General features: G+C 50.6%; 6 protein-coding genes across 6 annotated transcripts; 3 read left to right on the forward strand and 3 right to left on the reverse strand.

The window, feature by feature from the left end:
* Window positions 1-178: 178 nt before the first annotated feature.
* On the forward strand, window positions 179-573 carry N7519_000675 (uncharacterized protein; the record flags this gene model as incomplete). The annotated part of the gene is made up of 2 exons (XM_057287453.1): window positions 179-238; window positions 337-573. 2 exons carry the CDS (start codon window positions 179-181, stop codon window positions 571-573), a joined length of 297 nt encoding a protein of 98 aa, XP_057153536.1.
* A 2,571-nt stretch (window positions 574-3,144) lies between these two features.
* N7519_000676 (uncharacterized protein) lies at window positions 3,145-5,470 on the forward strand (the record flags this gene model as incomplete). The annotated part of the gene is made up of 2 exons (XM_057287454.1): window positions 3,145-3,195; window positions 3,272-5,470. 2 exons carry the CDS (start codon window positions 3,145-3,147, stop codon window positions 5,468-5,470), a joined length of 2,250 nt encoding a protein of 749 aa, XP_057153537.1.
* A 592-nt stretch (window positions 5,471-6,062) lies between these two features.
* On the reverse strand, window positions 6,063-6,891 carry N7519_000677 (uncharacterized protein; the record flags this gene model as incomplete). The annotated part of the gene is made up of 2 exons (XM_057287455.1): window positions 6,063-6,287; window positions 6,529-6,891. The coding sequence occupies 2 exons, from the start codon at window positions 6,889-6,891 to the stop codon at window positions 6,063-6,065; spliced, it is 588 nt and encodes a 195-aa protein (XP_057153538.1).
* Window positions 6,892-7,392: 501 nt separating this feature from the next.
* N7519_000678 (putative C2H2 finger domain protein) lies at window positions 7,393-8,769 on the forward strand (the record flags this gene model as incomplete). The annotated part of the gene is made up of 3 exons (XM_057287456.1): window positions 7,393-7,555; window positions 7,615-7,998; window positions 8,054-8,769. 3 exons carry the CDS (start codon window positions 7,393-7,395, stop codon window positions 8,767-8,769), a joined length of 1,263 nt encoding a protein of 420 aa, XP_057153539.1.
* Window positions 8,770-9,571: 802 nt separating this feature from the next.
* On the reverse strand, window positions 9,572-12,731 carry N7519_000679 (uncharacterized protein; the record flags this gene model as incomplete). Its single annotated transcript, XM_057287457.1, has 5 exons — window positions 9,572-9,892; window positions 10,465-11,075; window positions 11,132-11,839; window positions 11,890-12,538; window positions 12,681-12,731. 5 exons carry the CDS (start codon window positions 12,729-12,731, stop codon window positions 9,572-9,574), a joined length of 2,340 nt encoding a protein of 779 aa, XP_057153540.1.
* Window positions 12,732-13,222: 491 nt separating this feature from the next.
* N7519_000680 (RTC4 family protein) lies at window positions 13,223-14,921 on the reverse strand (the record flags this gene model as incomplete). The annotated part of the gene is made up of 2 exons (XM_057287458.1): window positions 13,223-13,471; window positions 13,533-14,921. The coding sequence occupies 2 exons, from the start codon at window positions 14,919-14,921 to the stop codon at window positions 13,223-13,225; spliced, it is 1,638 nt and encodes a 545-aa protein (XP_057153541.1).
* Window positions 14,922-14,993: the final 72 nt, after the last annotated feature.

A 14,993-nucleotide genomic window follows, 5' to 3' on the forward strand; every position in this document is an offset into this window, starting at 1 on the left:
TCTACTGCTGACGTAATATCTCCGGACTTCAACCTTGGAAGCCTCGGTCATCACATCTCTTTCCCTCCATGGCACTACACAGAGATAGCAGAATTTGCAGTGCTACGTACCATTCGTATCCCTTGGCCTGACCTCGGGATCTTTGGCCTGTTGAGGTCAGCATCTGCATATCCACACAATGAGTGACAACCCCTCCCTGATGGTCCGCAAATTCCTGGAAGACAATGACTCAGCAGTCGTGTTAAGGCAGAAGCAAACAGCACCTGACAGTTCTGCTGAAGACTGCTGGACTGGAGACTGAGATCCATTCCAAAGGCAATATTGCTTTTTCTACAGGGCATTAATGGATTCACATCCGCTTTCTCGAGCCTTGAAATCGTCAAAGCCACCCCCGTTATGCGTCGTGCTCGAGTAACGGGTTTCGAAATCAAGCTTTGGGGCCCCTACCCTGCCCTTCTTGGAAAGCCGCTTCATTCGGTTGAATGCGTGGCGTGTGAAATCGTATCGCAGACGCAGCTTGATCGACTGCGGCTTATGAGACGGACAAAACCGGCCAAGACAATGCTCGATTGACCTTCTGAATGATGACGATAGCATCCAAAATACTATTGAATGGGTTACTTTCATGTGGAATGGACAACAAGATGAACTACGGGAAGTACGTTTGACCTGAAGCAATGGGGAAAAAAGAAGCAGTTGGGAGATCTAGGTTGAGAACTGGAAATATGGGATACATTCATCGGGTGACAGGCTCTATACATCCCGAGATTGGGGACACAGAGAAGACAGGACGTCTAGCTCGTCCGTCTTAATATAATAGCAAGATAATCGTAAGACAGGTGTTTTACAACGATAATATCGTGATATGGCACAAAAATGAATCGCAGGAACCCGACCTTTTCATGTCACTTGTATGTAAAAGTATGTGGCATATGCAGATAGTGATACCTAATTCTTCTTATCCTTCTATGTACACTCTGTAGTTATTAGCACTGACAAAGGGAAGAAATATCTATGAACACTACATCTAAGGACATATCTAAAACCAAAGTCTGCTACAAAGACTGCTAGAGAAACATATCAAGGCCGTATAACTGGCTAGTTATTCTTGTGTACCACTCATGTAGCAGGGGACTAAGACGATGGTGAAGGTAGCAGCCCGATTAGGCATGACGGTCCCTAAAGACCCTTGTAGATGGCCTAGATGAATGTGACAACCTACCATATCCAACTCACCAAGTCGTTATGTAGATAGTAATTGTGAGACAAACATAAAATTTTTGTAAACGTTATCAACATTTGACTGAGGATTCTATTCGACAAGCCCCGGAGGGTTGGGATGTCGTGTAGACGAAGGAGACGTGAGCGATTATTCTTGCGGATAGCGACGCAGCTAGCACAATGGTCACTCTCGGGAAATATAACGTCATATCTGATGATATATACTATATGACGCTGGATCTGAACAGTTTTCTTGGCATCTATGGCTAGTTTGACTTTGGCATGTCTGCTGGCTCTGCTTGTGACTTGGTGCATGAATAGGGGAGAATCTTCGAGGGGGATTTATATGCTGGACCCATCCTATATGCTGTCTACATCTTAGATGCAATGTAGCAAGAGGTGACAATATTTAAAAGCTTCTGGTCCATATATTCTACCCGGGATGAGGCGTCATTTCCCCCCCGGTGACACAAGGTATGGAGACCATGCACCGGGAGCGGGGTGGACCAAGGGAAGTCACCCACGCCATTTGAATATAATAAATTAAAATATCTTTCAGGTCCCGTCCCTGTCGCTTACCCGAGACTTACTCGTTGAATATGGATATAGTCGAGTCCATGAGACCGGCCATGGAAGAGTCCGTAAAATTAAGCGCATAGACAAAGCTTTGCTCTAATTTTCAGCTGCCTCAATTGCCGGCTATTGAGAAGACAACTATTGTTCGACCCTTAAAGTACGTATCATGTGACGTGTGTTGCGAATAACACAAAAGTCTACAGAAGAGTAGGTAACAATGCATTAATAAAGAGAATAGACGATTAAAGATCAATACAATACAAAGAATCAATAAAATCATCAGATCAATAGAGATTCAATAGTGATCAATCCAAATCCAAATCCCCCTTTCCTCAATGTCGTCCAATGTGGCTAGTAGATAGGAAGCCTCTGATTGGTCGGGCCAGGACGGGGTTTCCACTGCCTATGAAACTACAAAACTATCTCTCTCTCAACCTCAATCTCTTCTCAACTTCATCATCCTAAACCCATTTCACCTTCCCATTTATTTCCTTCAGCTGTGCTCTTTCTGTTCTGTAATCTTACTTCATCTATTGCCTTTGTTTTCGTGTCTTCTTCTTTGCGCGGTGTCGCGTCGGCGAAGATCATTTTTTTCTTCTTCATACTACCCGGAGACGCAAGATCTGCGCGCCAAACACAAGATTGCGGCGTACTTTTCCTTTGACATCTTCTCTATTTCACTTGTCTCCTAAATTCCAACCCCTCTCCATATTCTCCCATCCCACTTCGTCTTGTGTCCCAATAAGTGGACTGTCACCTACCCAGCCTTCCCCAGTCAGATAGTAAGTACACATCCCTGGCAGCCACTCACACCCATCCTGCACCCTTCTTTGCAGCACTCACTAATACCCAGCAGTCATTGGCTGTGACTCGTGTCTTCTATCCACAAGGATTCAAGTCGACTCTAAACATCTCATGGTAAGTGTCGCGTCTTTTCTACTTTTTTTTCCTGGCACAGTCTCGCAGTACTTCCCGGTCACATCTTGATCCATGCATTTTTGCCCGACCGTGTCTCATGTTTTCATGCTTTTTTTATGTTACATGTTGCATTCACTGGGTTTACAATGTCTTGCGATCCTTGTGTTGACCGTCCATGCCTTGTGCCTTGTGCCTTGGCCTTGGGACCGCGGAATTGCGCTGCGATTTACTGGCGTCTTGGCACCCGCAAGCGAACCAACGCTGACCATCTATACAGATTCTTTCTTGACATTCTTCATTCTCCATTTGAGACCTGCGTTTTCTATTTTTTTTCTTTCTCATTTTTCTCATCTTTTTTTATTGAAACACTCATACCCCTCTTGTTCTTTTTTTTTTTTGTTTTCTCTTTCCCTGTCCATTTGCACCAAAATGGCCCCTATCCCAAGGGCCGATCTGGATGGGGACAATCCTTCTTCGGATGTTGGTGACAGCCAGGACTCCCCCCCTACGCCGTCAATTTTCTGAACCATTCCGCCCCCAATCTACTTCCACCCAGATCTCCCAGTCCCCAGAGCCCATGCCTCGACGGCTCAAGTGTGACTGGTGTGGGAAGCTTTTGATGCTCCCAGATGACGCAGGCATCTCTGAAGAAGATGTTCTGAATGATCATATCAACGAAGCTCACCCGAAATCTATCAGCTTTTCTGGGTATGACGGTGCCGATGATGGAGCTGAAGACCTCGCTGAAGAGCTCGCCGAAGATGGCGCTGATGATACTTACGACGAGAATGGCGATCTCCAAGACGACGACGCCATTGAACAAGAAGAACCCATAACTCAAGCTGCCAAGCCCGAAGATGGCGAGGCTCAGGATGAAGAAGGCGAAGAGGTCGCAGTGGAAATGACCACTGACGATATCAATGACACCCAGCAAACCGAAATCCAAGACAATGTGAGCAACATGCCCGAAACTAAACGCGACCTGTTGGACTGGCTTTCCAACCCGCGTACTGGATACCCCGAGGAGTATCGCCTCCGCGAGGCCCAGTGGCGACGACCAGATGTGAAAAAGCGCCTTGAACGCTTCTGGAGAGTTCATGATGCCAACAAATTCTCCCCCAACTACGACCAGGAAGCTGCCAAGTGTGAGTCTACTTGGGAAAGTGCTTTCCACGACCCTTCCAAGGCAAGGAAACGTGATGCTCCTGAACCAGCCCCTCGTCCTCTTCCCTACAAGAAGGCCAAAGTCGACAAAGGTCAATTTCTTGAAGTACAGGCTCAGGAAATTGATGAGCTTGTCACCATGCTCCGCAATCCTGAAAAATACAGTCCCGAAGAACTCTACGCACTCACACAAACCGCTGCCTTTGCCCTGAAGGCATTTCAAGATGAATACCTGGCTCTCGATGATCTTTACCTTAAGGCGCATCGACACAAACGAGATGAACCCTCATATCAAACAAAGCGACATCAACTGCAGGGTCACAAGAAAAAGGGTGGAGCCCCTCTGGCTCGCGTCAATGAGGACAAGCTTGACTTCGAGGAAAAGAAGGAGGCCATGCTCTATGGCTACAAACACAATTATTTCCCTGGCAACACACCACTTGTGCCCATCCGCACACAACAGGATCCATTTGTGCAGGGTGGCTTTGTCCCAACTCCTGCACAAGCCAGAAAAATGATTGCTAAAAACAAAGAGAGTGGTGATCTTAACCCTGATGGGTGGGCACCCTTGAAGAAGCATGGCCTTGAATATCACCCTCGCATGTATGAACCTCGACGCGAGCCACTTGTGCCAAAAGTCACCCGGAAGCGCAAGGCCGCAGAGGTTGAAGTACCCGCCAAAACAACTGATACAGAAGAGACTCAGAATGAGAGTGCGGATGGGGACGAAACTGATGATGATAACCACCCCGCAAAGCGGCGCACACGAGGCCGCGGCGGCAAAACTGTTGTTGCCGAATCAACTCACTCCGATGCAAACTCTCGCAGAGGCATTGGCCGTGGCCGTGGCCGCGGACGCGGCCGTGGGCTTGGTCGCCTTGGCTCCTCTCGGGCTACCTTCGAAGTCACCCCTGCCCCAACCCAACCTTCATCTCGGGGCCGGGGTCGACGTGGCCCTAGCAGCCTGGCCTCCTCATCGATCCCTCCAGCAGAGACCTCCTTCCCGGTCGTCGAACCGACGGCCGCCGCAAGCCCTGCCGAACCCACCCCGGCACCGGCCAAGAAGGAGGCTCTCTCTGCTGAGGCGATCGAGGAGGCCAGGCGCCAGAAGATTGCCAATTCGAAGAACCCAAAGAGGACCAAGGCGATGCTCGATCACTGGGACCGGTTCAACCGGGAAGGACGGATCCGCAACCCAAAGCGATCCAAGGCCCAGATCGAGCAGGACCGGACCGTCGACGGCGCCGCCGACGAGGTCCCCAAGCCCACTAGCCACGGCCGCCGCAAGCGGTCGCCGTCGCTGGCACCACTTGCTGGCAACCTCGCCCCTAAGGGGCCCACCGGCCTGCCCTCAATGGCAAGCGTACAGGCGCAGCAGCAGCAGCCCATGCCACCCACCCTCCCTCCTATGGGGGTGGTCCCTCACTACGGGCCCGGCCCAGTGAACCCTTTCGCTGCTGCTGCTGCGTCTGTTGCGCCTATGGCGCAACTGGGGCAACCCATGCCGCCCCAGTACGCCCCATTCCCGTACGTCCAGTACCACGGGATGGGTCCCCTCCCGGGTCATAACCCGCGGGACCCACGCCGTTGAGGGCAGGCCGGCATCGTCGAGGCAATCCTCAGTTGTCCCTCTCTCTCATTTTAGATATTTCTTACTTCATGTTCATCTCACTTTTGTTTTTTTCAAGTGAGAGAGAGGGGACTGAGGATTGCCTCGACACCAACTGATCATCGCTTCTTGGCCCACCCCAGGGTTTGGAATGGGGTCCCAGGGGATTATCTTCGCCCCGGTTTATCTTCCCTGCTTGGTGCACGGCCCTCTTCGTGATTGGGCTGAGCCCGCGGTCGATAAACCGGGGTGGAGGTGATTCCCTGTGATCTCTGACCTCCCTGGGGTTTGGGCCAGGAAGCGATGATCAAATACATTATGATCATAAGGTACTGGTGCCCTGGCAGTGTCCGGACACTGCCAGGGCACCAGTACATGTATTCTAGGACAAATTCATGTTGTATAAAAATCCTTTTCCTCTGTTTGTAGTTCTTAGCTTGTACATGCTAGTTTCCAATGTTGTACATTGTATTTTGGATAAGAACTCGGGATTTGTTCAAGATAGGTAGATGGTACTTAAATCAACGGCTATATTGTGCTTCAACGTCAAAGCCCTGCCCTAATAATTGCGCTTTTATAATTTGACATAAGACTGTTCACCCCAGACCCACGTCCCAATTTCCTTGAGTCCTTCTTCGCCGATGCTTATATCACTTTCCACGGGAGGTACTGGATTCCGCAGAAAGAAAAGATGGAACGGGATAATGAGCGGTGCCCCAGTAACACTGACTTCATCCTCTGAGTCACTTCCCCGGATCTCGATGTGCTGCGATAGTGTGGGCTGGCCATTTGTGTGGTCCTATTTTTACTTGTCAATGGCGATTATCGGTAGTGTACGGCTCGCTTCGATGGCGATGGCAATATTGACCTTATCCTTGCGGGGTCAAGCCAGAGATGCATGTCCTGCTGCAGCTTTTTTACTCCCCGACATGACAATTTTGACAACCGCCGTAAGCCGTTTGGCAGTGACATCTGGGAGGGTTATGCTTGGCCCGGGCCAAGTCTGGTTGTTTGCTGATCCTGTTGACATCAATGTTTACCCCGTGGTAAGGTACAAAGGCCCCTCGAATCCCCATTGTCCTAATCATATCCCCAACGGCGTCATCGAAAGCTGCTCCCACGTGCACATGTGTCTCACCGGGCATCTTGACGATCAAGGTATTGGTAGCTGGATTGAAAGTATAGATGATACTGCGAATTGTCTCCGAGACATCAAGAAAGTCACGTTGGTAGTTGGGAGAGTCAATGGTAAAGACATTCGGTGAGGTGCATCGAACGGCGATAACGTTCACGCTCAAGGCCAACGACTCGGTCAAAGTGTTCCTTTCCTTGATATAGATATCGTCTGACAGATGGAGGCAGGCTCCGAGTTGTTCAGATCCATTCTGACTGGATTGAGACATTCTTGGCTACAATCGTTTCTTAAAATTCAGCGACGAGATATAAGGATTATCACAGAAGATCAAGCCATAGAACGTTGCTTTCCCCAAGCTCTTGGAACCGGAAGCTGGCTCCAGTGGATGTAAATTTCTATCGCGTCGCATGTTACACCTTTTCACCGTGTATATCCCATAGAATACTTGGGCCAACTACCTCTACTACATAGACAGTGTAGTTAAGACTTGGCGCAATTATTAGGGTAGGGCTTTTATATTGAAGCAAAATGAGTGTTCGTATGGTATCCTGCACATGTGTACATACTTACTTACTTCAATAGTGACAGTCGACGCGTCTTGATCCTCAGTCATTGGGCTCCTGGAGTCCATCACGTGCCAAGCACGTGATAAAGGCTTGGCCTCATCCGTAATGGCGAGCTTCTGGATCTGCGACCTGAGCAAACCTCCCCTCCTTTGCAACCACCACACCTTTACGGTTTTCAAATCGCTTAAAGAATCGACGCTACAATGGGCAAAAAAAGACGCGGTCCCTCTCTCGAGGAGCTCCTTGATCGCCCATGGTGCTATTACTGCGAACGTGACTTTGACGACCTGAAGATCCTCATCTCTCATCAGAAAGCAAAACATTTCAAGTGTGACAACTGCAATCGCAGGCTGAATACCGCTGGAGGTAAGTTGCATCTTATCTCAGATGAGGTGCGCGCATTTACTGATGGCCTGTGTCACTAGGTCTATCCGTGCATTTGAGCCAGGTCCATAAGGAGCAATTGACTCAGGTCCAAAATGCGCTGCCAAACCGCATGGGTGTCGATATTGAAATCTTCGGCATGGAGGGTATTCCTGAGGACGTCCTCAAGGCCCACCGGCAGCGTGTTGCTTCACAGTTTCAGCAGGCCGAGCTGGATCGCCAGCATGCGACAGGAAACCCTCCTACTGGGGCGTCTTCTGGCGGCCAGCCGACAAAGAAGCCCAAGCTCGAACCTGTTTCAGATCTCAAGAAGCGACTGGCTGAACACAAGGCCAGGCGTGCAGAGGCACTTGCCGGAGGTAGCAGCGGCGATGTGACACCCACTAGTGCGGTTCAGTCTACACCAACACCCGGTGGATATGTGAGTGGTACCCTGGTATTCTCAACGTGAAGTGACTTGAAACTAACAAATATTATTAGGCGCAATCACCTCCGGTCGCAGCCACTCCGCAATACTCCTTACCCTCAGCCCTACGGTGGCCCCCCCTGCTGGTGTGACACCTCATTTCCCGCAGACTGGAAGTCCTGTCTATTCAAGCTACTCCCCAGTTGGTGGACAGCAGGTCCCTGGTGCCTCGCCTTACACCCCGACCGGATATCCCTCACCATACCCCGCTGGACTTCCTGCACAGCCACCAGTGTCCTATGGGGCTCCTCCTTTGCCCCAACAGCAACCTCCACCATCCGATAACAGATTTACGGGCCTACCGGCCGCCTCGAATCTTCCCCAGCGTCCTGCTTTTGCTGTACCTTCGGTCAACGCGCACGAAATGCAACAGATGCATATGGGACATGTCCCGTCCCCCACCCCCGCAGCTCCAGGTCACTCTAATGGATCCAGCGCTCAACCAACTGAGCATGTCTCCACACCTGTTGACAATCAGATTTCAGGCGCAGCCAATGACGTGGCCTCGAAGACAGAGGCTCCTAGCAAACCCAAGAAAGAAAAGACCAAGCCTGCGATCCGATTGGTCTACAACGAAGATACGCTCAGTCCGGAGGAGAAGATGGCGCAACTACCTCGATATGCATACGTCCCAGACCGAAGCACGCAAACCGCCCTCGGCGAGCTCCCCGGCAACGTAATCGTGGGCCGCATTCAAGAGTCCGACACGGTTCTCGATACGACACATTAAGTTCTGCTTTGTTTTTTCCTGCTGCATTTGCAGGTGATGGAGTTACGGAACCCAGCTAAGTCGACACGTCACTACTTCTAGTTACATATGAGCATTCTTCTGGCTGGATCTTTGGTTGTCATTCAGTGGCTCTGATTCCAAATCCTAGTCTGGCGAGTCCTCCCCCGTCCCACCATATCTCTCCCGGCAACCCCAGGAAACGTTGATACTGTTTGAGTTCGATGATGCGAGATCAAGAGGCATCTTGAAAGACATTGAAGGAGAAAATCGAAAACCCCAAAAAAACATCAAAAACGAAAATGGGAGGTTCCCTTGAGTCGCTCGTTCGGGGAAGGGAGGCCCAGGTCTAAGCTATTGGCTCGCGAAAGTCACATCGACGAGCCTACGTACAGTACGTGCCATGCCCTTTGATCCTCCCTCCTGACACCTCACTGGAGGTTTAACCCCGGAGGAATCTGTTTTATGTGAATGTCTAGACGGCAAAGTGATGCCACCTACGGTCGATGTAAGTTTTTAGCGGTTCTCTGGAGGTAGGAAATCCATCTCAGGCGTTTTGGCCTTGTATTTCATGCGCTTTTCCTTATCTACCAATGCATGTTTGATTTCGTGACCCTTCCATATCTCCTACAGTAAGGTAGCACCCGTATACATCTATCCAACATCTAAAGCCAATACACAAATGGCTAATAAGTCTCAATTAAGTTGGGAGTATCACTATAAACCAATATAAACCAACTAACAACTCAACTCCACTATCTCTCCCCTAACTTTCTCATTTCATTCCATTTCCAATCCTAGTCTCTCACGCCCTCTTCTCCTTAAACGCAAACCCAAAAACAAAAAGCCCATAAGTAGCCAGCACAGACAAAACAACCGGAACAGGCTTGCCCCCCGTCTTGATCACGCGCGGGATAGAGCTTCCACCCAGTACGGCCGAGGCCAGGAGACCTAGTTCCTCGCCGTAGGATTGGCCGGCACGAAGGCGCAGGAATGAGAGGAGGTAGACGAGGCCGACGGAGACGCCGGCGGCGATTGAGGGGATTGATCCGGTCCGTGCGTAGCCGATTATCCCGCCCAGGCTTGTGAGGAGGGAGAGGGCGAGAGCGGAGGTTGTTGGTGGTGCCTACATTTGTTAGTCTATGATTGTTTGCGGTAGATATAAGAGGTGGGGTGGTATGTTCATGGTGATTTGGATATGGGTTGGAGGGTTTGACTGGGGTGGATTGGATTGTAGTCATGGTGAAGTATGTAGATCTGTGGACATACCATCTTGTAGGGTTAAGACGGGTTGTCTCTTCTTTTCTTGAGGTTTAGAGGGTTATGGGTCGAGGGTAAGATTAGGAGAGATGCAAGTTACGCAGATGAAGCTCGGTCATGCAATTGATTAGTCATATGACGAAGTCTGGGGTAATGTGCGCATAATTTAATGCTGGGAACTATATAATTGTGCCTGTTTACAATCTTGGAAGGCCCCGATTTCAACACCAATTATGAGATCTGTTCAAGTTGCTGTCCCTATACAAGCCAACTGTGCTGTATGTCCAACGTTCTATCATACCAAGGTAAGATAGTTGCTTACCAGCCATCTACAGCAGCAACCTTGTTGCAGTATCAATTCGTTCTTGGATGATGGAGCTCCATTTCTAGAGATAATAAGTTAGCAATTGCAAGAAAAGAGGGAGTACAAAAACATACCTCGGCATTCTCCACGTCACCAGCCTCAAGACTCTCTACTAGTCCGGGGTAGGTGGCTCCGGAGTAACCGGTCCAAATGCCAGGGGCAAAGACGACGTGCTTGAACCAGTTACGGCCGTCCAGACCGGGTTGGTACAAGAAAGCCCGTTCAATGCCCTTGTACTTCGCATTGGTAACGCGAATCTGGAACCACAGTCTCACCTTCTTCCACCAGTGGTACCAAGGCACGTCATCACCAAGCTGGGACTGCAGGTCCGCAGCATGGGCATCGAAAGCCTTTGCGGAATCCTGGAACTCAGAAATGGCCCTATCTAGAGCTCCGAAGTCGAAGTGGGTCTTTCCAGGCAGATTGTCTGCCGCAGGCTTGATGTGGTCCAGATAGGATTCAAGGCCAAGAGAATAGTCGGTGGCGTTAAGCGCTAGAAGGGGAGACTCCACCAATTGTGCCGCGGCCAAAGCCCAGAGCTTTGTGCAAGCTTGGTGGTAGAGGAAGCCCTTGTCACCGTACTTTTCCATCCATGCGAAGCTGTCGTAGTTTGAGTGGTAGTGGTAGACCGGGTCATTCTCACCACGGCCAAAACCGAAGTCGAGACTGGCCACACCGGCGAAATCTTGGAAGGCAGTGAAATCACTGCCGCTGCCCATGGTGGAGATCTTACCATCCCACACATCGCGGACTGTCTGGCCCGGACGGTCTGGTTGGGGGACTGCACCAGAGCGGTGACATCGTTGATAACCTTGTTCAGAAGGGGACTGGCCCGAGGTTTGAAATCGGTGCCCGAAGTAGCCACATCGACATTAAGGTATGCAATGTTGGCTTTGGAGAGCCATGGAAGAGATTCTTCTACCCACTCGGTCGAGCCAAGAAGCCCGTACTCTTCACCGTCCCAGCTGGCAAAGACAACAGTGCGCAATGGCTTCCATCCGGCCTTGAGAGCCTCGCCGAAGCTGCGGACGACCTCGTTTAGAGCAGCGGATCCACTGTTAGGATCTCCTGCGCCACCGGCAATCCACGCATCACGGTGGTTACCGAGAATAACAACTTCGTCGGGGATGTGGCCCTTGATGGTACCGATGACGTTCCACAGGGGCGTTGTCACGTACTCCTGGAGGTTGTCGAGATTGATCACCACATCCTCGGGAGATGGTCCGATGTTGTACTCCACACCCTTGTAGCCAAGACCGCCACCCTGCCACCACTCGTTGAAGTCCGACGCCTTGGGGCCGTGACCGTTAAGCGCCTTCAAGAATGGGAGAACCTCCTTGTATGAGATGGGGAGAGATGGGATTGAAGGGATGGAGTTTTGCGGATCCTGTCGCTCGCATCCGGGCTTGGATGCGTATCCCGGGGTTGTGGGGTCACCAGGAAGGATACCTTGTTCAAGTTAGTTTCGGAATGCCACTGTCTCGGAAGAAAATCCTTACTGAGGAATTGAGTGCTACCTCTCTGGATAGCACTGGGGTTCCGTGCCGGTCCATTAGGATAAGCTTCATAGCCATTTTCCTCGGTGATTTCACCATCTTCCTGCGGATCACTGTAGATAACTACGCCGACCATTCCAAGCTCCTGTGCACGCTTCACCTTCAACCCACGGAAGATCCTACCGTACTTGGCGATGGCAATCTTACCCTCCAAGGTGACGTTGGCATTGACGAGGTCCTCAAAGTCCTTGTACGTGCCAAAGTTGACATACACAAACTGTGCGGTCACATTGCCGGTAGCAGAATAGCCATGGAACACTGGGACACGGTCTGGCAGGCCAGAAGTAGGATCCTCTTCGAGGACATCCTCCTCCAATGTAGCTTCAAAGGTCACTTCAGTTTTATCACCGGACGTCTTCAAGAGGGCCAGGCGGTGATCAAGCGGGTAGTTGATGTAAATGTCATACGCCGCGAGGCCAGTATCCTCCACACCGAATTCCTTCCATTTTTCCAAAGTCCAGAGCGCCTGGGACAGATTCTTTCCTGCCAAGTGTGGCCCTGCGGTATAGTATTGGCTCCACTCTCGGGCCTTATCTGCGGAAGGAACATTGAGGAGGATCTGCTGGAGCTGGTCGTAAGGCAGACCGTAGCTCTGCGGCCATGCGTCGTGGGGGGATTGGGTGAGCCCAGGGGGAGATAGGACCAAATAGATCCACCCTCTCGAGGCAGAATAGCGGTGGGGAGTAGGAATAGAACAGTCGCCACAGAAAGTAGGGCCGCAAGGGAGAAAGTACACGCTCGACGAACAGCATGGTGCGGATATCTATGCCGCGGAGGAGCGACATTGACCTCCAGTAGAGGGGTGGTCTCTGAGAATCGCATGTCTTTCTCTCTCATCTTGTGTTGATGGAAGAGTGCAAATGCCAACCTTTGCCCAGGAAAGCTTCTCCGCATTGTATCATCGACCCGAGCGATCACCTTATCGGCTGACAAAGCTACCCCTCACGCCCGGGCGGACCAGCCCGCCATTAAATTGCCTCTTCGGGTTAATTTTGATATCTACGATCTATGCGAGTTACTCGGGTTTCATCACAAATCGATAACAACTATGCGTTAATTGGGGCTCCAATTGAGAATGGATACAAGTGATATTCCAATAAATATAAGACAGAACATGAGTGGTATCATAATGGCTATCTATATACCATCGCACAAGATGATAAACTATATGACCCTTGAGATGGGGGCAAAAGGAGACAAAACACACCTCACAGCCAGAAACAAGATGAAAGAAGATAGCGCCCATGGTATCAAATGTAACGGAGTAAACCCACAATCATAAATCGACTTCTTCCGGTATCGGGACGACATTGCGGTCTGGATTGACCCTGTGACCAATGTCCATACTCTCCCTCATAATCCGACGGGCGTCTTCGTCGGTGACTTTCATGTCATCCTTGACCAAGAGCACCGCCAGTTCAGGCACAAGAACAGACTGTGTGTAGCCAGCCACGCCTGCCGTCTTGATGAGATCATCTGTTGTCGCCAGGCGACGTACAACCACAGAGAAACGACGGATGATTGTCTCTCAGTCTAGATTGAACATAGATGTTAGCTTAGTGCAATGGAGCACGGGGGTTATATACCACATACATTTTGGTTGCACCCATGGTACCGTAATAACCACAGGTCATCGTTTCGAGTCTCTCGCCATCACTCAGTCTCACACGGGAGTTTCTCGCTTTCCCTGGTGCGAAAGAGGCACTGAAAATATTTCGGTAATAAGAGAAAGCACCAGGCACAAGTAATTTTTCAAGTTGGGGGAAATAGCTCTGAACACGCTCTTCAAACCCATCCCAGTCAATGTTAGGGTACCCTCGCTCCCGCCACAAGTCCATCGCACTGCGAAGTTTGTGCGATTCGCAGAACATGACCTGTTCGCGAATTCTTTGCTTCGGCTGTGACTTGAAAAGTTCCAGCGATGCCCAGTCTACTTCCTTATGGCACATCGGGCACAGGGCTCGGCGGGGTGGTGATGGTTTGCGGTTCTCTTTCGCTGCGAGTTCCTCTAGCTGCGACATTTGCTCACAAGTGGAAGAAGATGGGGATGAAAGTGGTGAATCATTATCAAGCAGCATTGCTTCGTATTCTTCCATCGTGTAAGGGCCGTGTGAGAAACTGGAGTTTGAGTCTTCCCCGCCACGAGGTTCTCGGAAACTCGAGTTTTCAATGTCCTTGGGCATTATGAACGTTTCCTCGGGTTCTTTGGGGGTTTCCTCGACTGGTGACGGCTCTTTCGCTTTCTCAGTCGGTCGTGGGGGGAAAGACGGCCTGTTGAAATAACTGGTCTTGGACGCATACTTTGTTGCCCTTTGCCGTTTGTGGCTCTGTGAGGAGAAGAAAAATAGATCGTCCTCATCATCGGAGCCCGTCATAGCGCTGAGGGTTCGCGAAAAAGTGCCTTTGCGAGAGTATCCATTATGAGTGTGTGGACTACTGTACGCTTTGTTGTTTCCTTCCGCAAGCTTCTCCTCCAAAGTCATAGTCGTATAGTTCACCTCTTTGCGAGGTGGGGAAGCATCGCTATCGCCAACTTGCTCTTCATCAGAGCTTAGAGGATCGGCATCGGTGTCGATATCCAACTTCGTCTTGATGCTAGACTGAGGAGCGCTCGACTTCGGGACTTCCTCCTCCTCTTCATCGGAGATGGGAGGTGGAGAGCTGAGAGGCGGGGAGCTCAGAGGCTCGGTGTCTGTATTAGTCTCTGGCCTGTTCTCTATGCTAGGTTGAGCGATGTCTGGCATGGGCTCTTCGACTTCCTCTTCACCGGAGCTCAAGGGCTCCGCGTCTGTATCAATCTCCGGCTTTGTCTCGACACTAGGATGGACACCCTCCTTATTTATCCCCGCGACTCCGATTTTCGCATCTTCCGACTCAGGTTTATTGAAAGTAGACAAAAGATGCCCGGGTGGAGCGTTCGTCCTCGTCAACCGATTGGACGCCCAGCTGGAATCGGGTTTGGCCTGAGTTGCCATGGTGGACTGCGGGAGGACTCCAATTGCCAATATCAATTGTCGGGAAGAATCGGGAGTCTCAAAGCTTGGAAG

Source organism: Penicillium mononematosum (genome assembly GCF_028829835.1).
Source record: "Penicillium mononematosum strain IBT 11891 chromosome Unknown utg000001l:1.0-4488741.0:1.0-4491989.0, whole genome shotgun sequence".
Taxonomy (NCBI): Eukaryota; Fungi; Ascomycota; class Eurotiomycetes; order Eurotiales; family Aspergillaceae; genus Penicillium; species Penicillium mononematosum.